This window comes from Pristiophorus japonicus, chromosome 2 (assembly GCF_044704955.1).
Source record: "Pristiophorus japonicus isolate sPriJap1 chromosome 2, sPriJap1.hap1, whole genome shotgun sequence".
NCBI classification, from domain to species: domain Eukaryota; kingdom Metazoa; phylum Chordata; class Chondrichthyes; family Pristiophoridae; genus Pristiophorus; species Pristiophorus japonicus.
This window is the reverse complement of record NC_091978.1, coordinates 247,026,304-247,052,754: the sequence shown is the minus strand read 5'-3', so window position 1 is coordinate 247,052,754 and position 26,451 is coordinate 247,026,304. Positions and strand designations below refer to the sequence as shown.

Sequence of the window (26,451 nt, the reverse complement as noted above, 5' to 3'; positions counted from 1 at the left end):
TTCAGCTGGAGGAGGGATGTACTTAAACTGGGGTAAGGCACTTTGGCTGGGGGAGGGATGTATTTGGAATGAGGTAAGGCACTTCGGCTGAGGGAGGCATGCACTTGGACTGGGGTAAGGCACTTCGGCTGGGGGAGGGATGTACTGGGACTGGGGTAAGGCACTTTGGCTGGGGGAGGAATGTACTTGGATTGGGGTAAGGCACTTCAGCTGGGGGAGGCATGTAGTTGGATTGGGGTAAGGCACTTCAGCTGGGGGAGGCATGCACTTGGGCTGGGGTAATGCACTTTGGGTGGCCTTTGCTGTCGTCTGGGGAGCTGTGCCCTCTGTCACTTCAGGAAGTCAAAGTGGATTGAGTTACAATTTGTAAATTCAGTGAGACCTTGGGATGGGTGGTTCCAGTTACACATTCCTGTGAAACTTCAGGGTGTGGCTTATCTTCCAAGTGGACCAATCAGAAACAAACGGTAGAGCATCTTGGCCATTTTTGCAGTATAAATAAGCACATCCAGGCAAGAAACCACACTCAGGGTGTGACAGAGGTTACATATAGATTTTGCTGAGCTAGGACAGCAATTGTTCATTGTGATTGATAGTCATTCAAAGTGGTTAGAGGTGTTTCCGATGTGGAAAATAACGAGAAGTAAAACATTACACAACTTGCAAAGATTGTTTTCTTCATATGGCCTCCCAGAAGAAATTGTGTCTGATAATGGGCTGCAATTTTGTTCAGACGAATTTGCACAGTTCATGAGCAGAAACGGTGTGAAATATACCAAAGTTCTACCGTACCACCCTGCTTCAAATGGTGCAGCAGAGTGCACAGTACAAATTATAAAACGTGCCATCTTCAAGGAAATGTTCGATCCAAATCCAAGGAAAGGACAGTTGTCGTTAGACCACAAACTGGCAAATTTTCTAATTACTTATCGTAATACTCCTCATACAACTACTGGTAGAACGCCAGCAGAGTTGTTTCTCAAATAACAGCCACAAATCAGGTTCTCGTTGCTAAAGCCAAACTTGGCGCAGTCAGTAGAAGAAAACAATCATGATAGAAAGAGAATCATGATAGAGGTAGAGTAAGAGAGAGAGGTGTGAAATTGAATCAGAAGGTTAGAGTGAAGAACCATCACCACAAATGATTAAAGTGGTTACCAGGAAGAATAGTGAAGCTATGTGGCCCTCGCACATATTTGGTCAAGATGTTTGATCATGGAAAGGTTAGGTTTCTTCACATTGATCATATTTTATCGGCAGATGAGTCAGAAAGTCTTGAAACAAGTCGAGTACCAGTAACAAATTTCACATCAGATGTACTAGAAACATGTCCAAGAAAGAGCCAGAATTTAAGTCTGAGTCTGAGTCAGGCAGACAAACAGTTTGAAGTTGTAGAGTCAAAATGTAGATCAAGAGTTGTCCTTGGAGAAAAACTCTCCTCAGACTTAGCCTAGAATGTCTAAGTTCGACACCACATTTGGAAAGTTCTGTTCGAGAGCGAAGGTATCCTCATCAAAACAGAAAACCAGTGGTTAAGTTTGATTTGTAAATATGGAAAAATAAGTCCACATCTTTTGTTGTATATAACCATGCAAATCATGGTTACTTTGTTATGATTACTTCTTCACTGAGGAGGGAGAAGTTTAATAGAGCTCCCCTGAGTGGACTACTGCTGCACTTAGTGGACTACTGATGTACTGGAACTACTGATGTAAATAATAAAGGATCATGTGACAAGGTCACATGCTGACAGTTTCTGTGTTAAGAGCCATCATGTGTGTAGTGTGCTTTTTAGTGATATCGTAAGAATATATCACAACACCAAAGCCCTGTATAATTGTAGTAAGACTTCCTTACTTTTGTATTCCAACCCCTTCGCAACAAAGGCCAACATGCCATTTGCCTTCCTAATTACTTGCTGTACCTGCATGTTAACTTCCTGTGCTTCCTGCACGAAGACACCAACATTTAACAGTTTCTCTCCATCTGATTAAGAAGTATTACGAAGCAAATATAACTGACACCAGACCAAAAGTCCATTAATTTACATTTGGCTCGGTGGAAACCATAACATATTCAACTGATTAGACTAGCATAAATAATAGTGTAACAAATGAAAATATTAAATGATTTGAGTATTAAGGTAAAGTGCCTCTAGATTTGGTCATTTCTTCCTATCTAATAGATTCCTGCTTTTCTATTAGGTAATTTTAAAGTTATTCAACCCATTAACTATCTTATATTGTCTTTCTTATTTTTCTTCTTTCCCGACCACTCTGGAAAGGGGCTTAATTATTTTTCAAGTTTTAGTTCTGAAGGAAAGTTAACCTATCATTTCTCTTTACTGATGCTGCCTCGCCTACTGCATGCTTCCAGCATTTTCTGTTGTTACTAAATACATGTTGGGAAGCAAAGTGTTATTCAACTACTTATAAAGCCACATCTGTGGTGCAGATTGTATTTTGTACTGGTGACAGTGTGTACTTGTTCTTTAATTGCATCAAGACTCATAGCTCATGAGCGTCACAGGTGTGACTGAATTTTAATAATCTTTTTCATAGGTCAGAGAACAACAGAAATGCTTTGCCCTCCATCCTGATATTTATACATTCTGCTGAGACCATTGGTCTAGGATTCTAAGTTGTTTCAAAATCTGCAGGAGATAAAATAAATACTAAATGGTAGTTACCACTTAAAAAAATGCAACGTAGACTTGGCAGACATTAAACAATTAGGAAGCATGGTAGAATGTTTAACAGAAGTAATTTAAATGTATTGTTTACCAGGATGAGACATCACCACCAGGGGCTAGATTCTCATGTTCTCCCCCACCTCTTCCCCAGCACTGGACAGGAGCTTTGGGATTTCTTGTCCTAGGCTATTAACATGGTCCAGGGGCACCCCCTGGCAGTGCCGAGAGCCAACGGAAAGGGAAAGAAAATTAGGAGCAGCTTCAGGCCTCTGAGGTCATTTGGGACATTCTGCCTGCTGGTGGTGATTGGCAGCCAGAAGGTCCCAATTTGACCAGCATCCTGGGGAAAGGAGAGCTAGAAAATGACAAAAACTCATTGATCTTAAAGTTTTTGACTGCTTCAGGGACCCTCCGGGGGCTGAGCGCAGATCACAGCATCACATTGTTTGGACAGCCTGAGCAAGTGGTCATTAAAACTCCTTCCACCTTATTAACACATTAAAAACTGCTCCATTGGGCCTGTGCCTACTGCAGGAGCAGGACATTCTGTGAGGTCTACCAGGAAAGGCCTGGAAATTCTGGGACACTGCAAAAAGGTATTCGTCGGGGTTACCCCCACCGCCCCCCTCCCCCCCCCCAGTCTCTCCTGTCTGTCTTCCCCCCCCCCCCCAGTCTCTCCTCCCCCGCCAATCTCTCCTCACCCCCAATCTCTCTCACCTCCCAATCTCTTTCCCCCCCCCCCCCCGCAGTCTATCTCACCTCCCAGTCTGTCTCACCCCCCACAGCGATCTCACTCGCTCCCCCCCACCAAGAGATCTCTCTCCCCCACCCACAGCGATTTCTCCCCCCCACACAGCGATCTCACTCTCTCTCACCACCCCCCACAGCGATCTCACTCTCTCTCCCCCCCATCCTCCCACACAGCAATCTCACTCTCTCACCCCCACCCCCACGGCGATTTCTTCCTCCCCCACAGCGATCTCACTCCCCCCCGCCACAGCGATCTCGCTCTCTCCCCGAACCCCCCCCCCCCCCAACAGCGATCTCACTCTCCCCCCACCCCCACAGCGATCTCTCCCCCACCACCCCCCACAGCGATCTCACTCTCTCTCCTCCCCCCCCCCCCCCCCCCCACAGCGTTTTCACTCTCCCCCACCACAGCGATCTCACTCTCCGCCCCCCACCCGCGATCTCACTCTCCGCCCCCCACAGCGACCTCAGGTTGCTGGCCTCTTGTCGGTGCCTCTCGGGGTGGGCGGAGCTTGACAGTCACGCGTGCGTGCGTGCGCACAACTTGGGAGCTGAAGATTCCCGAGTCGATAAGCCTCCTCTGCCGCACACCGCCCGCTGCACTTCGCTCCCGCCGACATGGAGCACGCACTAGCCGCATTCCGGTGGTTGAAAAAGACGCAACCGCCGGAACACCATTAAGGATCGGCCGCGGGCGATTTGAAAGGAAAATTCAGCCCACCTTACAATGTCCACAAATCAAAATAAATGCTCGCAGCTGGATCAAACAGATGCTGAATATTGTAGTAGTTTCTGGAATTCATTTTTATTACAAGCATTTAGATTTTTATATTTCTGCTATTTTTTCTAAAGAATACAAGCGAAATGGCATGAAACACTGAAATAATGACTTGATTTTGTTCTCAGATAATGTTATTTCTGTATTTCTATCTCACAAAATGAAACATCCTGCTATCTCGCCTGTCAGATCCATAGGAAGCCCAGGAGAGCAGAAAACCCAACAGTGATGAAATGCAAATAAGCAGGAAAAATCTAAAGGCCAATAAGTGATTGCAAATAAGTGAATTATACATGTAGATATCCTCAATTTGCTGGGACCAGAAAAAAAATCAGGATTTTAGACTCTTCTGCTCTATATCTAATTGCACGATAGCCTAACCAAGGGATGTAACAATGTGACTGAACCCAATATTCATGTATTTAGCATGTCTACTTCTTCAATCTCTGTAAAGGCAGACTGAGCAAACACTTGTTGAGATGAGGCTTGATAAGAGTCATTACGCTGCTTTATTTCACAATGAGTGAATATACATGTTATATTTTCGGTAACTCGCAAAAACACACACAGCCTCAAGATGGCAGAACATCAGGTGACCTGTTCCCTTTATTATAAACTGCAGTGGCACAGGAGTCTACAGGTGAAGCTATATATATTACAATACGTAACAATTGTCGTGATTAAGATATACTTAGTTCAATCGGTGAAACTTGGTTTTTGCATAAAATTACAAAAATGATAAACACATTATGCTTTCGCACATCAGTGAATCATCTTGATTTCAACAAAATAACATTTCTAACATTGTATCTTTCTCACAGTGCTGTTAGTCTCACAGTTATTCACAATGCAAAATCTGGACCAATATCATTTATAATGGACAGTTAATTATAATTGAGGATTTTTTGCATGTCCACAAATTTACCTAATTCACCACAGGTGTTCTGCATAAAATTTTAGTGCTGGTTAATAATTAATTTCCAATAAATACAAAAATATCTAACATTTAGTTGGACAATAGTACTTCACAAAAGAATCTCCAAAAAATCTGCAGGCTTGTATAATTAACAGTTGTATGTGCTCCTATGACATTCCTCTGGTGGTTATTTTAACACAATTATAGTAATCTATTTTAAATGGATTAATACCACCGCTAATATACTAGACAGTGGAATGTCATACACAGATGTGTTTATCTGCTAAAATCACTACCGATAATTTTAAAAATGTTTATGTATGTATTTGATGAATTGGATTCTGACTTATTTCCATCTTCAGTGCTGTGTAGAAACTCAAATGTTACATTTGGACAAAAACAAAATCAAAATACTGCGGATGCTGGAATCTGAAGTAAAAACAGAAAATGCTGGAAATCTCAGCAGGTCAAGCAGCATCTGTGGAGAGAAACAGTTCATGTTTCAGGTCTGTGGTCCTTCATTAGAACTGGAAAAGTTAGAGATGTAGCAGGTTCTTGGAGAGGGAAGGAAAGAACAAAAGGGAAGGTCAGTGATGGGGTGGAAGGCAGGAAAGATTAAGAGACAAAAGGGATGATGGGAAAAAATGAGATTGTAATGGGACAAGTTAAAAAACTAAAGATGAGTCTTGATAGGGTGTGAATGGCAGAATCGTCACCAGCTGCCATGGGAAAGAGAAAAAAAAAAGGGATGCAAAAAAAAGGGAAAAAATATGGGCAGAAGTTATGGTCTGAAATTGTTGAATTCGATGTTGAGTCCAGAAGGCTGTAAAGTGCCTAAATGATGAGGTGGATGTTCCTCGAGCTTTTGTGAGCTTCATTTGAAAAGTATAGGAGGCCAAGGATGGAGAGATTAGAGTGGGAATGGAGCGAAGAATTAAAGTGACAGGCGACTGGAAGCTCAGGGTCATGCTTACGAACTGAACGGAGATGTTCTGCAAAGCAATCACCCAATCTGCGTTTGTTCTCCCCAATGTAGAGGAGACCACATTGAGAGCAGCGAATACAGTATATTAAATTGAAAGAAGTACAAATAAATTGCTGTTTCACCTGGAAGGAGTGTTTGGGGCCCTGGACAGTGGGAAGGGAGGAGGTAAAAGGGCTGAACTATTTCTCAATTTGTCAGTCTTATGCTGGGTTTGAATGAAACTGGTAGCTTCAAATGGCCTTTTAATAGTTTTCCACTTTACTATAGCATTCCCCTGCTTGAGTTTGTCTTTCACATATGATGAAGAGAAGTTATTTCTGATGTACAACATTGCTCCACATCCCTCATCATGAACGGCCTCTCATATCTGCACTATCTGTCACTATCTTTGTTATCCTTGTGGTAGGTAATATTATTGCAAACACATTCTGGTTCAGTGACCCTAAATTTGTTGTTGGGAGCTATATTGTACAGGTTCTCTTAAGACTGATCAATGTGATTACTGCTCCTGAAGTAGATGTTGACAGTTCTTTGATAGACGTTTTCTTCAATTTAATGACAGACATTATCACCATGGCTAATTCTTGGGTGTTCTTTGATTTTTTATGAATATTTTCTTGAAATGAATTGCTTTTTGTTTTGCATTCTTTACATTTCTTTAGATTGATTTCTAAAGGTTTTTTGGGAGGGATGCAGGCAGTGGAGTCTTCCATTGTAAGCTTTAACAATTGTCTTTGTCACTTCACTGTACCTATTTCCATCTCAATTTCAATCTTAAGTGCAGGATGGGTCCTCGCTTGGCAAAATGTCTGCAAAGATCGGAAGACAGCAAGAAGGCAGTATAACCTTGGACAGAAATGCTAACCATTAGCTTTCATATTGTTTATTAATTACTACCAGCTAGTAGTAATCTCTAGCATGTGAAATCAGCAAACAATAAACTACTACACTTATTCTTCTACCCCCTGTGTAAAATGGGTGTAAAAGCTTTGCTAATTAAAAAAAATGTTTTTATATTATACATGTAGAATTACCTGTCCAAGGAATTCTACTGATCACTTCCCAGTGACTGAAATCAGGCATAACATTTATTCATTTGAATGTTTGTCAGACTGGACATTTTATTGCAAGTATGTACCGTATAGGATAGCACATGCCTTTCCAGGATTGAAGAGTTTTATAAAGCCAGATTACTTTTCAAGGTTAATGTCTCTCTTTTAGACTTCTTTTCTTCAATTAATTATTCAGTTAAGGTGGTGTTATTCACATTTTCTATACTTGGTGCTATTTTTGTTGCCATCCTCTTCTCTATTCTCCTGATGCTATAACAAAGTTTTCCATTCTTAAACTAAAATGTAAGTTCAAAGACATCATAAAACAATTGCTGACTAGTTTTAAGAAATGATGTTAAACAATTGCTGCAGCAGCTTTAGGCACTATACATGTTTTCACCTCTATAACTCTCGACTGCAAGATTCTACAAATCCTCTGGGAGGACAGACGCACCAACATTAGCATCCTCGGCCAGGCCAACATCCCCAGCATTGAAGCACTGACCACATTTGATCAGCTCCGCTGGGCAAGCCACATTGTCCACATGCCAGACACGAGACTCCCAAAGCAAGCACTTTACTCGGAATTCCTTCATGGCAAACGAGCCAAAGGTGGACAGAGGAAACGTTACAAGGACACCCTCAAGGCCTCCCTGATAAAGTGCGGCATCCCCACCGACACCTGGGAATCCCTGGCCAAAGACCACCCTGAGTGGAGGAAGTGCATCCGGGAGGGCACTGAGCGCCTCGAGTCTCATCGCCGAGTGCATGCAGAAAACAAGCGCAGGCAGCGGAAGGAATGCGTGGCAAACCTGTCCCACCCTCCCTTACCCTCAACGACTGTCTGTCCTACCTGTGGCAGGAACTGTGGCTCTCGTATTGGACTGTTCAGCCACCTAAGAATGGAAGCAAGTATTCCTCGATTCCGAGGGACTGCCTATGATGATGATGGTAACTTGTAAACTGCAGGTCCCATTTTTAAATAACATTGAGTATTAAATTAGAGAAACATCCTCTACATAGTGAATAGATATTCAAGTGATGTGTGATTTGATGGGGTGTACAAAATGGAGGTAACTAAATCATGCTAAGAATGAGATATTTGCTTATTGATTATATTTGACCGTTGAGGAAAATATACTGACTAGGAATGGAAATTAATGGGCATTAAAAGTGTCATCTTATTTAAATGAGCCATGCAATGGCCTTCTGTTTCACACTAAACCAGAATTAGAACTTACCACCAAGTAATCACCTTGATTTTGGAACCATAGTGGTACATATTTTTTAAGTAATTAGAAAGAAAAGTAAGTTTGAAATATCACACCCCGAAACAAAAAAAGATGTTCTAGAGCTACAAAAGCAGAGCCCTGGCACCAACAGGAAGGAGCACAAGTTAAGCAATATGGTCCTCCTACTCTTCATTCACTCAGTGTATGCACAAACAGTAGATGGAACTTTCCATGGCCCTACACCACCAGTGGGACTTTGCACTCAGTGGGCAGTTTATTGGAAAATTGTGGGTTGATTACTGTACAGAAATGAGAGTACTTCATTGGCTGTGAAACATGTTGGTACATTCTAAAGACAGGAAAAGCAAGTTCTTTCTTCTTGATTGCCCAGAATTTTCTGCCCATTAATGTCAACATACGGAAAATTGTGAGCAAAGCTCTGCTAAGATGCCCACTGTGTGTCTGGCCACCATCAGTGCCACAGAGACGCAGGACATTCCGCACACTATATTTTTATGGAGGTGTTTGGGTAAGTCTTCCACTTTACTCTTGTATCGTCGTTCCCTTTGTGCACTTATCCTAAAGCCTGTAACTAAGAGGACAGGCATAGAGCTCAGGTCAGCGCCAATGTTCCTAGTAACTGGCCATCAGGAGGAATCAAAGATCAACTAGACACGACCCTCCCTTCACTCTGCTAGGAAACTCCACAGCCCCTGCTGTAGACCAGGATCTGATTGAAGTAAACCTCACACATGAGAGCATTCTTGCTCTGTGAGTTTAAACATTGGCTCAGTGCCATGATATTGACTGTGTTAATAGTTCAAATATGAGTATGCAGGTCACGCATTTTTGTAAGCATCGTCCCTCAGCACTACTATAAAAAAGACAGAGATCATATCATTGATTATTACACTATTTGTGGAAAGCATATCTATTCTCCAATCTGAAATACTGTTGTTTTGGTGAGTGCTTCCTTAAAGAGATCTGTTGTACATCACTCAAGTTTGTGTTGACAGCAGACAAGTTTGAACACTGACTCACCGAAGCTGCATAAGCTTATTTCTTATTGTTGGTGCCAATCTCAAAATAAAATGCACGTAACGCATAGTTGCTAACTGAGGGGTTTAGGATCAGAGGACAAATATTTACTTCAGAGTGATGACCAAATGAATATCATTTAATATATCTTATAACTGGTGAACAGCATTAACAGCATGATATTGCTCTCCATCCCTCTGCTAGCCCAGCTCTGCCGGACTGATAATTTTTAAAATGTTCTGTGCAGGAGACAGATTGATTCATCAATTACATCATGGGATAATTGCAATTGAATTCTTTTTTTAAATCTGACTAAAAGGTTCAGATGAATCCTAAACCCTGAGATTCAATTACTATCTATGATGTAATAAGAGCTATCTATACAGTATTAATTCTAACATTTAGAAGGTAAAAGTTTTAATAGTTTTGATAATCTGCTTGGGAGGGGGGGATGCAGGATGTAGGCTATCAGGGTATATGGCTTTCATCATAGTAGAATATTTAATTACCTTGATTACGCAAATATATATTCGTTCATAGAATATGGGCATCGCTGGCAAGTCCAACATTTATTGCCCATCCCTAATTATACATTTAAGTGCCTTCAGATGTTTTACTACATTAAAGGCACTGAGGCTAAAATTGCCCCTTTCTTTAAGGCCTCTGGCCTTCTGAAAGCAGCAGCCACGAGTCGGTGCGAATGGGCCGCCATTGTGAAAATTGCCCTTCCTCAGGTTTCGAACAGTGTAGGGGTCTGCTCCGCCCATTTTACTGCAACATCTTGCACGCGCTGACTCCTTACCAACTGGCGGGGACCCCTCTTGGGTGCCAGGCCACTGGCCTGGTCGAAACCTTCCCTGGTGGCCTAGTGTTTGCCACTGAAGTGGCTGAAGAGTTTGCAGCGGCCCTTCCCTTTAACTGAAGGAGAGGGATGTTGTGACACGTCAGTACGATGGGCACATCCACGTTGTGCTGACATCATCAGCGCAGCGCGATTGACTGGTTGGGATGGCCGATCCGCTGCAAGGGCACTTTTGCCCCACAGCCGACGGAACACCGCCCCGAGCCAAAAAAATTAAATAACGTGAATTTTTCCAACTTTCAAAAACAGTAGGTGCACCCCATTTGGGACGGGGCTCAATTTTGGCCCCGCTATATAAATGCAAATTGCTGTTGTTGTTATACAAATCTACTATGGTCGAGCTATTATCTACACAAATGTGTGAACTGGGGTAAGGTCTATCTTACTCAAGTTATCTGGATTGCGTTCTTCATTTCTATGCCGACATCATACAGGATCAGCATAAGCAGAGGGAAGATCATGATTTATCTCAACCCAGAACCCATTTGAACATGGCTACCAGCACATAGACTATACTGAAATTGTTTGATGTAAGGTTCTGTAGTTTGTGCAAACTGATTTAATTATCTTGTTAACAGTTTGAACTATTAGCTCAAACCAGCAGCTGTCAAAGAGAACTTTTCATTACAAACTCAGTTTAAATTAGAATTAATCTAACCCAGTCCTTGATTACGTTTTTACCCATCATAACAGCTATATAAATAGAAGTATGGTCTCAGTGATGTTATATATTAACTGAATTTTAACTTCCTGTTATTGTATCTATGTGAAAATAAATGGCAACAGATGATTCACAATCATCTAACAGTCATTTTTGTAATGTTATTGACCAAAGACTGAGGCCACGATTTCGCCAACAGTGGCAAGACCAGTGCAGCCGGCATTGGTAGCATGTGGGGAACTAGCACCCGGCTCCATTCCGCCCTCTCAACATAATCTTCCATCGAGATTCCTGGCCAATTCAGAGGAAGCTGGTCTGATGACGTCATCTGATGATGTGTCATCAGCCAGTTTCGTTAAAGGTACCTTGGCCAGCTTTTTTTCGACAGTTATGCTGTCGGTGTTTTGCAGCATTGAGGCCCTTCCACCCCTCAATGGAGGTGGAGCACTATCGGAGGCCCTCCACGTCTGTGGAGAGGCACTCCCAGGGCGGTAGCACGGTGCTGAGGTCAGCTGCTCTGGAGCCCAGTGCCCCGCAGGAAACATCAGCGCTACGCGGATGCTCCATGTAGCGCTGACGTGGCAGAACGCCCCTCCCCTTAAATTGAAGGGGAGGGCCACTGCGCACTCTGCAGTCCCTTTGGTGGCCACCCATAATGAAGGCCGGCTGCAGGATGGCAACCCGGTCGAGGCAAGGGCTGCCATTGTCAGGCCAACAGAAGAGTCGTCCGACAGAAAAATATGGCGGCCCACGGCGCAAACAGCCTCCCCTTTATGGGGCACCCCGGCGATGGATGTCCATCAGCTTCGCGACCTGCAGGGCACAAAGGGGATGGCGCGGGGCAGTGAGAGGTCAGCGCGCACGGCGATGATGTCATTGCCGTGTGTGCACCAGCCCAGGGTGCAATTCGCGGGACACAGCACTAATGACACAACATCCCCCTAAACCTCTGGGGCAATTTCCCTGGAGGCACTATCAACTCCTTCCCCTAGGTGATAACCTCATTGCTCCCCATTAGTGCGCCCCGGAGGCGCTAATGGGGCTATAATTAAAGGACAATTTTGCCCCCTTTGTGTTCTTCGACAGATTTGTGTGCACCTTTGGAAGTGGTTTAGTGAGTTCTATTGAATGGTCAGTCATAAGGGTACCCTGCACAGTAGTAATGAGTGTGAAAGGAATGGGTTTGGCATTGTAGGGATGCTTTATCGTGCTGGTGTGGGGTGGTGCCAACCTGGTGCATCATGTGGCAGCCAGGGTGCACAGTGTCAAGTGAAGTAAATGTGGCCATGGTGAGGCTATCCCTGGCCTCCCGGGCAGCAATGTGGTCGGGTGCTGATACCTTGTGTCTTGTGCAGCATCAGTTGATTGCGGAGAAGGTTGGTGTTGTTGTTGGTGATGCTGATGTGTTTAGTGATGTTGAGGCTGATCATGGTGGGATTCTGAAGACCAAGGTGAGATTTTATCAAGGGCACTGATGCTGCTGGAATAGATGGCAGCTGAAGTTGAGGTGACAGAAGCGATCTGACAATGGTGAGAGAGGTTGCTCCAAGGAGGTGATAGTGAATAGAGAGTTCACTGCAAACACTTAAACTGCATACAGCTCAAAAGTTTCTTCCAAATCCTGAAGGCTTCAGCTTCTGACATTGGAAAGTGAACAGCTGTGGAATGGTAGCATTTATACCACTTCTGTAGCTGTCAACTAGCCAAAGCAATGGAGAGTCCCTGAGAACCAGATACACTTACCTGGCGTGAAACCCGATGGATGGCAAACTCGTTGAAAACTTGGTAAAATGGCAAGTGCCTGGGTAATATCCTTTTAAATACTCTTAAATGACCTTTTAAGCATCTTAATTGACTGGCCTGCCACTTGGTGTCGGGTCTACGATCCGCACACAGACCCAACAGTTGAGAAACTGACATGACGGTGGGTTCAGAGCCGGATCCTGCCCCGCTGTCAATCAGGGCCATTTTGACAGCAGGCCCACCTCCAAATCCTCACTCACGGGGCTGGGGAGATTCCGGTCTGAGTGTGCTAGAAGTGGAGTTCATTACAGTTATATTACATTCAGGCCTGATATAGGCAAAAACACTGTAATTTCCGACAGACTCTTGTGTTACAAAAGTAAATGCATTGCTGACAGGTTCATATATATTTGATAAAGAAATTAATCCACAGCCCAGAACTGGCTTCATATTGTGGGCTGACTAACAATTTGCTTAGCTCTCTGACAGCTGCCATCACTGGCACTTTGGTCTCTTGATGAGTATCCTGTTTGTACTGAAAGATGCAGACCTGTAATCTGAGCTCAACATCTAATTCATGTGGGTGGATTAAGTGGAGCTGCTATAACACTGGTAAAAGCTCTGTGAAAGTACTAGTGTTGTCCCTTTAATTGAAATTGTACACTTGTACACTTCAGATACTCGGGTAATTTTTTGCCTTCACTGCATGGGTGGTAAACTGGCAAAATGACGGAGCAGATCGCTCGCACCATATAGAATCCATCTGATTGTCATTCCATCAATGGAATGATATTTGGACTGGTTCTATAATGGCCATTCGGTGAAGACACAAATTTACCCCACTGTGCGCAAATGCCATTTGCTAATGTGCACAGAGAATGGGAATAATAAATCACCTTTATAAAATAATTTTCCCCATGATTGAAATCAAAGCCTACAAGTATTATTAGTACAGAACAGTGACAAAAGGAGGTAAATGCAACAGCTGCAGGTGGGTGGGAAGGAGGGTGAAATTCATTTCTTTAAAATTCTATTACAGGGTAGTAGTTTGTATTGACAATGTTGCTAACTTATAATCAGAACAAGATCTACTCTTGAGATGGATCTAGTTAGGAAATAAATTATTTCAGACAGTTTGCCAAGATAAGTTTCAGAATGAACCATCCTGCTGTTGTCACAGGGTATAGGTAAGCAAAGATTTATCTGACATTCACACCTGGGTTTGTCCTAAATTGCCAGCTGCGCCAATCTTAGTTCAGTTATCCAGGATAGGGAGAGAAAGTGGACTGGAGAAGGGTTTGTTCCTGTCTATCAGCTGGTTGATTAAGAAGCGGCACTGATTCCATTCTTGAAGCTGTCAAAGATCTGAGCTCCCACTCACCCAGCTGACAAAAGCAGACATTTCCCCTAATGGCTTGGGGGCAAACACCCCACCCAGGTAATACTGAGCCATACAGACCAAAATAAGCCAAAGATCGATCCCTGGTCTGTGCTGACTTAACTAATCTCAGTGGGGGCTGCTGCCAGAGTTCTGCAATTGGCCTCTGTTTTCGTGAGGTATGGGTAGGAAAAATCAGCTAGGTAGACTACTCCTAGTCGCTATCCACTATGCCTTGCTGGAAAGTACCGGTGAGTGGACATTGTGATGCTTTCCGTGATCAGCTAGCAATCACTACCTGGACTCACACATGAAGGATAGTCAGTTAGATTAGGTACTGGAGGGTTGACAGTGCCCATGGAATATTATCACCACATGGTCCAGCATCTTCAGCAGAGGGAGGCAGAAGAGAAAATGATTAGAAAAACCTGAGTAAAACAGTGTCGGTGTGGGACAAAAAAGAAAAGCTTACAAAGATAAATATGAATCTTCCATTTTGTGCAGCACTTCAAATGGTAGCTGTCTCAATATATGCAGTGCCCAAAGTGACTTTGGCCCATTCTGTAATACTTAACTTACAAGTACTTTTGTCAGCTGAGCTAGCAAGGAAATGTTACAGCTCTCCGAGATGGTACACAAAAAAATTCAAATTACAAAAAATTTCAAATTTCAAAAACCTACCCATATCCAAGATGCCGACAAACAACTGATGCATCCCGATTGTCCCAGTTCTTGTTGCATATCATGCCCCATACTCCGTTCACGTAAACTTCAATTCTACCTTTGTGTTGATTTTCACCTCCTTGCAATCTGACTAAACCTGATAAAATAAAATATTAAAATGTTTGGAAATACAAGACCAAAAGTCAACAGTGATGGGGGTGCGAACATTCACTTGATCAAAACAAAAAGGTGAAAAGCATGTTTTTAAACCATTCTGATAAAATCTTAGCAAAACTACAGGAGCACAGGTAATTCCTAAATAGTGATTATGAGAACTGATATTTCATCAGTGATAATGAGCAAGTACCATCCAATCGTAATATAGAAAATATAGAAACATAGAAAATAGGTGCAGGAGTAGGCCATTCGGCCCTTCGAGCCTGCACCACCATTCAATAAGATCATGGCTGATCATTCACCTCAGCACCCCTTTCCTGCTTTCTCTCCTAATCCCTTGATCCCTTTAGCCATAAGGGCCAAATCTAACTCCCTCTTGAATATATCCAACAAACTGACATCAACAACTCTCTGCGGTAGGGAATTCCACAGGTTAACAACTCTCTGAGTGAAGAAGTTTCTCCTCATCTCTTCGTCGATACAGTCTATACTCATATGTACTTGCATTAATGAATTCACATTTCTGAAGCAGCTAATCTCTTTAAATTATAAAAAAAGATCTTAGAAAGCTGTAGTGTGCAATTGCAGTGATATTGTATAGGATCACATAAGATTACATAGGATATACAGCACAAAAATAGGCTATTTGGTCCAACCACTCCATGCCAATGTTTATGGTCCACTCGAGCCTCCTCCCGTTTTTCCTCTAAATCTATCAGCATATCCTTCTATTCTCTTCTCCCTCATATGCTTGTCTAGCCTCCCCTTAAATGCATCTATATGGTTTTGCAACTGTTTGTAAACACCATCATGAAGTGTAGAGATGTCAGTATACTTTTGGTGGAACATCTCCCCATCATGTATAAGAAGGCACAAAATGTAGCAGCAGACAAAAATCAATCATCCTCCATGGCTTGGAGGACCCGGTGAGAGGTTCAAAAGAAAGTGCGCAACTTAAAGTGAAGAAGCAAAAAGTATGAAACTTATTGGAAAGTAAAGAAAGTACTTATATTTATATAGCCCCTTTCAAATCTTTAAATATCCCCAAAATGCTTCACAACCAATAAATTATTTTTGGAGTATAGCCACTATGTATACAGGAAGGAAAATGGCAGTTGTAAATTATATACAAGGGAGTTTTCCTTGTGTCTGTGCCCAGGTGCACTGGATCACGCTCCACAGGGAAAAATCAGGCGGGTTGGAGCATGCGCCTGTAAAGGGACCTGCCCAATTCTATGATATCCGCAGCACCTAGGGTGCCTGGATGCAGACCTAGAAATATTTCCTCTACATGCAAAAATAAATGGTCCTGCAAAGAAATATTAGCAAGAATGTAGCAAAGTAATAGATTGAAAATACAAATTACATTACACATGCTATCATGGAAGAACAAATGTGGAGCAGGATCGAATTTTCATGAGTCAAAACGCTTGTCTTAATCCACACTGGACTTAAGTTACAAGCAAAGTTTACATATAACAAATGGTAGACCCCCAGGATTGAAGGTACTGCTGTTATTTAAACAAATGGTGAATTTATTTGGGAATGCTTGTATCCTATCCCACACAAAGTCCTTTTTGCCTATCACCTCTTTGCTCACCAATCTACATTGGTCCCCAGTCCCCCAACACCTCAATTTTAAAATTGTTATCCTTATGTTTAAATTCCGTCATGGCCTTACTGCAATGAAAAAGTCACGCATCTGTATCCCTGCCGACAGCGACTACTGATTCTTGCTGAGAGGTATACACCAGAGGTATGTGATGATATCAGACTTCAGCTATCTAAGGTGGTTTTTATATTTGGCACGTCTATAGTTCAGGTCATGGAAAAGCATGTCTGTGCACCACTACCTGTTAAAACCAGTTCCATTATCTCGAAGGAACAATTGTGGACCTACAAAATTAGAGATAAATGAGATAGTTTTAGAAGTGTGTGTGGGGAGCCAGTGCATGGGCATTGCTTTCCCATGACCTGAAAAAGAGAAGTACCAAATGTAAAAGCCTTTTTTTAATGGAGTAATACATGGCAAAGTGGCATAAAAGTTGAGTAAAGTGGAGACCTTCACTGTCAACATAATTACATAGGCCTGCATTTTGCAGCAAGAATAACATTGAGGATATCAGCGCTCACCGTTATTATGGAGTAAATCAGACAGCAACTTCTGGCATCCGCACATATACAGTAAAATTCAAAATTCCTGAACTTGCCCTGGTACTTTGCAAGCTTCGCTACACTGGTACCTCGTAAATAGATTGGGCATTAAAATAAATAAAGAGCGTGAAGTTGTAGTACTTACCAATATTTACCCACCTCTGTGTTGCTACTTTTACTGATTAGCATATCTATACCCCTAGATCCCTTTGCTCCTCTACCCCATTTATAATAAAGGGGCAAAATGTCCCCTTTTTCAGAAGCCTGTTAGCACCTCTGGGTAGGGAGGGGGTGGTAGTGGGGGCAAGATACTTTTTACCCACGGTGAGAGTAGGGGTGCTACTGGCTCCCGGGAAATTTCCCAGGCGTTTGCATTGGCGCTGTCATGGCAGCGCCATGCAACCAGCGTTGATGTCATCGCCATGCGCAGCGACACCTCAGCACCACGCACTGACCCCTTACTGCCCCACGGAGAAAATTGCCTAAGGCCCGCAAGGCTAATGCGTGCAGATGTCAATGCCAGATACGCGGGTGGCGAAGCTGGTCGATATTCGCTCACGAGATGGAACTTAAAGTGCCACGCGCCTCCATCTTGCTTTTTTTGCTGACTCTCCACTTAGCTTCTCTATATGCATTTTCACGTGGTCCAGGCTGCATGGTGCCGGGCTGCAGGCCCGGTACCACACTACCCTGGTGGTGTAGTGGAGGCCATCAGAGGCCTTGCAGAGTGCGCAGTGTACGGGGTGGTGTGTGGGGTCAGGTTCACCTCTGACCTTCTGAGCGGTTTGAATCGCTCCCACTCCTGGGTTCTAGATTCTGGATTTATTTGGGGGGTGTGATAAAGTGCAAGAGACAACTGGTTTGGTGCAAAAGAACTTCAATTTTATTAAAGGCAAGAAAATACAATGTCAAACTTATAATCACTCAAGTAAAGAACAGTACCTCACACATTCAAAGGGGTTACAGTGAATAATACACCTCCCACCTCCCAATGCCTAACATTGACTAGGTTAAACTCCAGGGCAAACAGGGAAGGGACTATGCTCAGCAATCCTTTACTGGTAGTTGGCGGTGGTTCGCGATTTCGGAGTTCGCTGGATTCTGTAGATTCTGCTTGCCGTACCCCAAACGTCATAGAAGACTTCTTACTGCGCAATCTTCAGTTGGGTGGTGTCTGCTGATGCGGTAGGGCGCGTTTTGGATTTATAGGGTAAGTACACAATTTCTTTTTTCAGAAATAGGTTCAAAGTTTCTTTAGGTAATGTTTTTACCTGTTGGTATTCAGGCCTAGGTCGTAGAGTGGAAACTTTTGATTCTTCGGTTTCTTCCTTGTGGAGTTTTGTTTCGAAGTTGGTCGATCGCGGTGTTTTTGGTGGTACCACGTTGGCTGTGGTCAGTTGCTGCCGCGATGGTGATGTTCTTCCCTCCTTTTCCGATTTCAGGACGTCGAAGCTGGAGAAGCTAGTTAAAACTGCTGCGGTGATCTTTCTCCCTTCTTGATCTCTATGATGCTATGCTGCTGTGTGTATACCTTCTGTTAAGCATGGCATGAGCATCGCATGTCCTTTGTTAAAGCAGGGCCCAGTTATACCTTTGGAGCTGTTCTAATCTTCATGCCAAATCAGCCCGGATTCTTCGTTTAATTTTGGCAGGCTTGATATTTCTTTGTCATATTTTGGCGGGCCCATTAAATGTTAACCTGTCTTGGATGTGTTGATCTTTTAAATCTGTTTTCTTGATGGAAATATTAGCTTTGGTATTTGCAGTGTGTGTCTGTGCTTGGGTTTTTCATACGGGCTGGATGTGCCATTGTTATTATGTATGTGCTAGAATGCCAGATCAGGATAATGGTTAGCTATCTCTGGGTTAATTGTTGCTATGTTAATGTCTCCTGGGGAGAAGGGATTTCGAGTATTCACAATTCTCCAGACAATTTGCTTTAGCTTCAATACCCCAGACAGCTTCAATACTCAAACTGGCTTCTTTGAAGGATAGTTTCTTTAGCTCTTGACCCTGCCCACTCAGACTCAATCTGCTTTGTAAAATCCCAAATTCGATTAAAGTTCATAGTTTCTTCCATGTTCAATCTAGGATCTCAAACTTTCTGGTAGATAGCTCCAAACTAAATTTCCTTTTCAATGAGTCCAAACACTGGGGGGGGGGGGGTTCCCACGAAGTTAGCAACCCTTCAGCAGTGGCCCTTCCCTTTAAGCAAAGGGGAGGGGCATTGAAGCACATCAATGCTATGCAGAGCATCCACGTAGTGCTGTACAACTTACCCCAAGTTAAAGTAGACTTCTAAAAAAATTCACTGGAGGGTTTCACTGCTGCTTTTAAGGAAAGGGGAGGGGCGTTGAAGCGCATTCCAATGCTTGGAACAGACTAAATAATGAAAGAAAGGAAGATACTTGCATTTATATAGTCCCAAATTGCTTCACAACCAATGATGTATTTTTGAAGTGTAGTCACTACTGTAAGGAAACCAGAAGCCGATTTACACGCAGCAATGTTTCACAAACTGGAATGAGGTCAATGACCAGATAATATGGTTAGTGATGTTGGTTTAGGGATAAATATTGGCCAGGATAACTTCACTGGTCATAATTCAAATCATGCCATGGGATCTTTTCTAGGATAGGATCTTAGATTTTTAATATCTCAGTACTGTACTGAAGTGTCAACCTAAACTTTGGCCTGGAGTCTCCACTAGGTTGCGCTGGAATTTTCAGCGCAATTCACCCAAAATTGACCAAATCAGCACAAAAGATCGAGGAATTTTATGCACAAATTACATCCAATGCAAATCGATGTTTTACGCTAGTTTAAAAAACATTGCATTGAAAGCAGGCCCTGCACACAAACCTGGCCACGCCCGGATTGAATTATTCGCCAAGGTGAGTTTCCGCAAATTGTGCCCATTTGTGGGCTTTCGAAAAGACTTACAATTAAGGGCTTTTTTTTAAGCTTTTAAGTATTTTTTTAAACTTTACAAAGAAACTGACTACTATACACCAATGTAACTAATAAATGATTCGGTAGAGTTTTTTTATTTCATTTTCAGTTATTTAAAATCATGTTACTCACAGGTGGTGGATAAGGCACCATTAAAAATACTTATTTTTTGTGACAAACCCATTTTCAGCTGTATTAATAAAACTCACCAGGTCACAATGCTTAAATATATCAAGGAATATTTTTCATTGCAATTTTTTTTTAAATTATGTTCTAAAACGCTGCTTGTTTGCACTGGTTCATGGACGATTTTACATTTGATAGGAAACTTGAGCAAAAAAACCCTTCCGAAAACTAGCAAAATTCTGAGCGCAATTTGCACTCAGATCGCCTATTACACCCAAACGGAAACTCTTGGCCTATGTGTTTAAATTCTGGAGTGGGGCTTGAACCCACAACCTTCTGACATAGAGCTACCATTAAACCAAGCCTGATACAGGGCTAAATACTGAGGACTAATATTTTAATGCTTTCTTTTGACACTGCATTGTGGCTTATCTCTGCTTTTTTTGCCGAGATTCACAAACAGTAACTATACGTTGGTATGTTGGACACACCCTGTGATTACACTGCTCCAAAGGATCTGCTTAATTTACAATATTTATTCAATGTGGAGAGGCTTGCTGACACTTCGCTTTCAGCACAAGTGTTCAGGGAAATCACCTCATATGATATTGGTAGCATGAGTAAAGTCAGATTATTAAATTAATAAACAGATTTTCTTTACGACAAAGGCATAATAGGACAGATTTTGCTGTCAAAATAATGGTGAGGCTAATGGCACTCGTCATTATTTATGCATCAATGGTACAGCAACTTCAAGCGAGGGGCAAATGCGCGATTAAATGTGAATATCCAAAAGTTGCTGTCTGAGTTGCGCCACTCGGCCTTTAGCTTTGCAAAAATGGGACCTCGTAGTCTGCCACATCATTGAAATGCATTGAATGTCTTGAAGTTACTGTATTTGCACAGTAGATGTAAACTAAACTAACCACAGAAAATAAAGTCTTGTCATTACAAGTGTAATTACTCGGTCTATCCCTTTCTCCCTTTTTAAACAAAGGTACAACATTAGCGATCCTCCAATCCTCTGGCACCACACCTGTAGCCAGAGAGGATTGGAAAATGATGGTCAGAGCCTCTGCTATTTCTTTTAACAACAGTGTTAATTCCTGCCAATCAACTCCTCTGGCACTGAAAAATAACTATTACAAGGCTGGAGTCTCATTCCTTCAGGTATTATTTGTTGTTGGAGATTTAAAAAAATGTCAAATTTTAAAATGGTACATTTTTTTCTAACTTTTTCTTTCTGTTTCTTTTTTCTCTTGCTCTTAATCCAATCTTTCTTTCCCTCTCTTTATTTTTCACTTTTTAAATCTGATTTACCATTTAATTTACCCACTCTAATTTACACTTCCTTCTCAATCCTTCCTTTGTCTATTTCTCAAATTTCAATCTGATTGGTTAAGAAGATACCTTGTTGGTTGCCCTGTTCACTCGGGTCCCAGTTACCCTGTTTCCCGCACTGTGCTGTTATCAGCTCGCACTTTCAGCAACTTTGTGGGCAAAATTGTTTTAAGCTGAAGGGTGCTGTGGCAAGTCTAACTAACAGCAGATGCCTTTAGATGTTGCTGCCCTACTACAGCAACATCTGGCCCAATATAAATCAATGTCTATTTTGAAAACAACATTCAATTATTTAAATATCAGGAAAGTACTTCCCAAAAATGTTTTTAAACTATATTTTTTGAATGACAATATGTAGAATGGAACACTTAGCCACTTTTTCCACTTATATCTAAGCACTCAAGTATTTCCTGATGCATCAGTATGATATTTCATTTCTTCACAGCAACCGCTTTTGGAGCCTGTCTGAGATTACCAATTCCATGTCAATTGTACTGAATTATGGGCAACTTTGTGCTGTACACATGGGCCCACTGGGGACTAAATTGAGACTGCTTACAGCCAGTAGACAGGGAAGGCTTTCATTCCATTGATCTGGGCTAGATTCAAGCTCAGGTCCCTGCGCTTAAAAAACATTTTAACCTATTGCCCCAGTCAGTCCTTCCAGCTACAAATGTATTTATACCAGAAGAAATTAAGTATGTTATTATCTCGAATTGTCTCCAACTTCACACTTTGACTTTTTTAAGATCGTGGTATAAAACATTTCATACATTACTGTTATTGAAATAAAATACCATATTCATTTACAAATGCATGGCCTGTACTTAGTTGCTCATGTTTCCATTTCAGAGTAAAACAATTTGTTTTCTTACTTGGACTATTCTATTTACAAACTACATAGAGCACTATTTTTTTTTGAGGACCAAAGCTGCTAAGAAAATGTGTATGCAATATTAACATGACGCATTTTTTATCAAATTGTTTTTTAAAAACAATATTCTATCACATAAAAATGCACAAATGATTACGAACTGGTACTGCAATGGGTTGGAGCAACAAATATTTCAATCTGGGATTTTAGTTCGTCTATTCCAGACTGGGTCAAAGCTTGAGCTCTCCAGTGATTGCTAGGACCCTAAATGCAGTTAATTTGAAACAGACTAAATCCAACTCTCAATGGGCATGAAACCTTAACACAAAATCTTCCAAATCTGCACAGCTGGTACGAATGCTGTGATGAGCAAAATTGACTATATAAATCTTGCTGTCTGAATCTTGCTATATCTTCCTGTAAAAGGGATTGTTCTGAATCATGCTATACCTGCCTATAGAAGGGGTTGGTCTGAATGTATACATTGCCTAATACATTCCAGTACACACACCTGGTGCAGATTGGAAAAAAACTCGTTGAATTGACATCTCTAAATACATTTGCAAAACACATGCAGGATGCCTTTATTAGTGTTATTACATGATTTACTAGATAACTTCTTTTAAAAAAAACTGTTGTTTAAATTCAACCTGACATATTTGTATATACAAACTAATTAAAAAAGGCATAGGGACATGTTTTGCAGCTGACTCATATGGCACGTGTAAACTTGTTCATTTTTTTTCAACATTATTTTAATATTTGGATAAACACAAGGAATATACATCAAACTTGAAGATCTGTAGTGAAAATAACATCTAAGTGGCATGTTATTTTTAAAGTATTCATCAAGAATGGATCGTGTTCATGTTGGTCAACTTTACTAGCACATACAGATCCAAGGTCAGTATTAATTTAGGGTTTTTGGATTGCAGGAGTTCGATAAAATTCACACAGATCCAAACCTTTGCTGGCTCTGTCTGTGTTTTGTATAGACTAAATTTGAGCATCAGTTACAACTGCTTCCACCCCTGCTCCCCCCACCCCACACCACCGCCACCACCTAAACCTCCCAAAAATGGCCACTGCATACTTACTGGAATTTTTGCATATGAAATCAACCATTGAATCTTTGACATTCTCTTTTTAAATTTGCTAAATGTGATTTTTTTCTTGTACAAACAACTGTATGTGTGCAATTTCACCTTTTGATAATTTGAGGATCGGTGGTCAGTGATGGAAGAGTTGGTGATCATGATGGGTGGGTTGGTGATGGGAGGAGTGTTGGAGAGATCGTAGAGGTGGGGGGGGGGTCTTTACGATAAGTTTGTTAGGCTAGGAGGAAACGCTCCTATCTCCTGGCCCACAGGCAGTGCTGTAAAGATACTTACCTGATGGATCCAGTCCACCTTGCCTCCTTTCACCTGATGGGTTTCCTGAGGCTGGAGCTCTTTGCTCTCGAAAAGAGAAGGCTGAGTAGTGACTTGATAGAGCTCTTTAAGGTTATGAAAAAATTTGATAGGGTTGTCATAGAGAAGATGTTTCCACTTGCGGGAGACCAAAATTAGGGCCCATAAATATAAAATAGTCACTAATAAATCCAATAGGGACTTCAGTAGAAACTTCTTTACACAGAAAATGATTAGAATGTGGAACTTGCTACCACAAGGAGTAGTTGAGGTGAACATTATAGATGCATTTAAGGAAAAGCTAGATAAATACATGAGAGGGAAAGGAATAAAAGATTATGCTGATAGGGTGAGATGAAGAGGGATGGGAGGTGGCTTGTGTGGAGCATAAACTTTGACATGGAATAGTTGGGCTGAATGTTCTGTTTCTGTGCTGTACTTTCTATGTAATTTTATGTAAAGCTCATGGGGATGGGACAACTGACAAGAGAATCTCCTGCGATCTTGTTTCAGAACAACATGAGCGACTGTTCTTGATGTGCTTGTGGGTTGTATTACAAGGACAAATGTTGAGCAGCCACATTGTAGAGGAAACAGGTCTAAGAAAATGAAGGGAATCTCTTTAAAGTGTTTTGGAACATAAAATAGTTACTTCATGTTTATTGTGCCTCTGCTAACACTGAATGCTCAAACATTTAAGAAAATATGAAACACAAAATAGTCCACATTGTTAGATTTCTGTGAAGAAATGAGAGCGCATCATCAGCTCCAGGCTATACAGCCAAAAACTGGTCTGAAGTAATGTCTATGCCCAAATAACATTTACAAATGGTACAAATGAGCTTCTGCCAAACACACATTCCATTTAGACAACTGAATACTGCTTTAAAAAGTATATCACAGTCTAGTTCTGTAAAGGGAGTCTTGGTTTATTTCATAAATGTCTTGCATATTATATAATACCATAATGCATTCAAGATGGAAGCAGCTTTTAAATGCAATCATTCCATTTTCTGGGATAACCTCTAATCTTAAACATTAATTTATACCATTAGCATTTTGAAAAAAATCTGTTTCTTTAAGAATGTCCCAAAAGTTTCAATGCTGACATTCATGCTGAGGAACACTTTTCTCAGAACTCACTTTGCAATCACACCCTGTAGATCTTCGAAAGTCTGACCCGGACTAAGTGCCCAAATTCTTTCCATGTGACAAGTTATTTTAAAAGTCGTGTTCTTATTAGTTGAGTGCGCAGCTATCTTTTTAAGAGCCAACCCTTCGTTATCAAACTGAAAGAATATGCATATCTATGTGAAAGTATTTTATTGGTTGGCTGAGACCCCTTATTACTGTTAAACATTAAATCAGCAGAGGTGGGGCTATTACCTTTAATTACTGTTTTACTGTATTTCAATTACTGTATTCCAATTACTGCTCCATGGTGTTAGTTTCCAACTGAATATAAAACATCTGAACCAGTTAGATTTCCTCTTCGTCGTCTACTAGTGTTGTATGTGAGGTACCCGAAATTACTCAAAACGTGTTAACAATATAAATTGTACATCGCCGTCCAATTTGGGAATATTCTTTTTGAGAAGAGCTTTTGCATCGCAGTGCCGGTAATAGACGTTTCAGTGACTTATACTATATGGGAACTGTGATTCTAAAAAGGGTTTCCCATCTTGTTAAAATATCTGAATTAAATGTGGAGATAGCTCAGTGTCAGTACGCACCCTGTTTGCAGTTGCAATAAGCCCAGTCGATCCTTCCACGGTGATTTCTGATAAAGCACCAGGGTTTCAGCCGCCCGTCGGGATTGCGGCAGAAGCTGTGATCACCCAGACCTTTGTTCGGGAACCTCTCGACGAAATTGGGGATCCCGCTCCAGTGCAGACACCTGTGCCCGGACTCGGTGAGCCCGAGTGACCGCTTCGAGTAAGCCAAGGTGCCGGATCTCTGGAGACAGCCGGCCGGGAGGTTGTAGGAACGAGCGGTGCCAAAGCGCCTCACTCCAGTGCTGGCCAGCAAGGCAACGACAGCAAGAAAGCTGGCCGTGGTCCTCATGGCGATTGCCATCTGTCAGCATCCATCCCTGGACTGAAGGGAGTAGATCGGGAGGCGGGCTCTCGGCAGAATGAATCCCGCATCCACCGGTGATTAAACACCGTTATATATGTGTGTGGTGTGTGTGTGTGAGGGGAAATAACACGATCGACAGGGGAGACCAGCCAAGCACCAGACGTGTCAACATTTATCGCGGGGTCAATGAATGGTGTCTAGCCTGAGGCGACAAGCTCTGGCAAGGAGAGGAGGGGATGTGGGGGAGGATCAGCCAGATACCAGGGGAGTTGTTTTCCTCCCGCACAGTTTGTGAGCTTTCCGCAATCCTGCCAAAGAGAACCAGCTGAATTGTGAGGTAGTTTGGTGGGGTGGGAGTGCGGTGCCAAATGGATTGGTTCTTGGTGTCCCGACTGGGGGCGAGCCGCTTTGCTGATTTACAGGCAGCCTGAGCTCAAGCGTCAGGTTTACTTTAAAGATAGACACGCTTTCAATCAAAACTAGCCGCGCGTCCCGGCGAAAACAAACAAAACTGGACACGAGCGTCCTGCCAAAAAAAGCTCATCGTAAATAGTAAAGATGGAAAGGAAAAGTCGGAACAAATTCCGAG

The 26,451-nt window shown here is 42.1% G+C and overlaps 1 protein-coding gene across 4 annotated transcripts in view; it reads right to left on the bottom strand.

The window, feature by feature from the left end:
- prss12 (serine protease 12) overlaps positions 1-26,099 on the bottom strand; it is a 176,677-nt gene extending 150,578 nt beyond the window's left edge. For all 4 annotated transcript variants that reach the window (XM_070871141.1, XM_070871142.1, XM_070871144.1 and 1 more), the window contains exons 1-2: positions 25,517-26,099; positions 14,769-14,907 (exon numbers count right to left, since the gene is read on the bottom strand). In XM_070871141.1, coding sequence (XP_070727242.1) covers positions 14,769-14,907; positions 25,517-25,859 — 482 coding nt within the window. In that variant the 5' untranslated portion in view covers positions 25,860-26,099. The remainder of the gene's footprint in view (positions 1-14,768; positions 14,908-25,516) is intronic.
- Between the last annotated feature and the right edge of the window lie 352 nt (positions 26,100-26,451).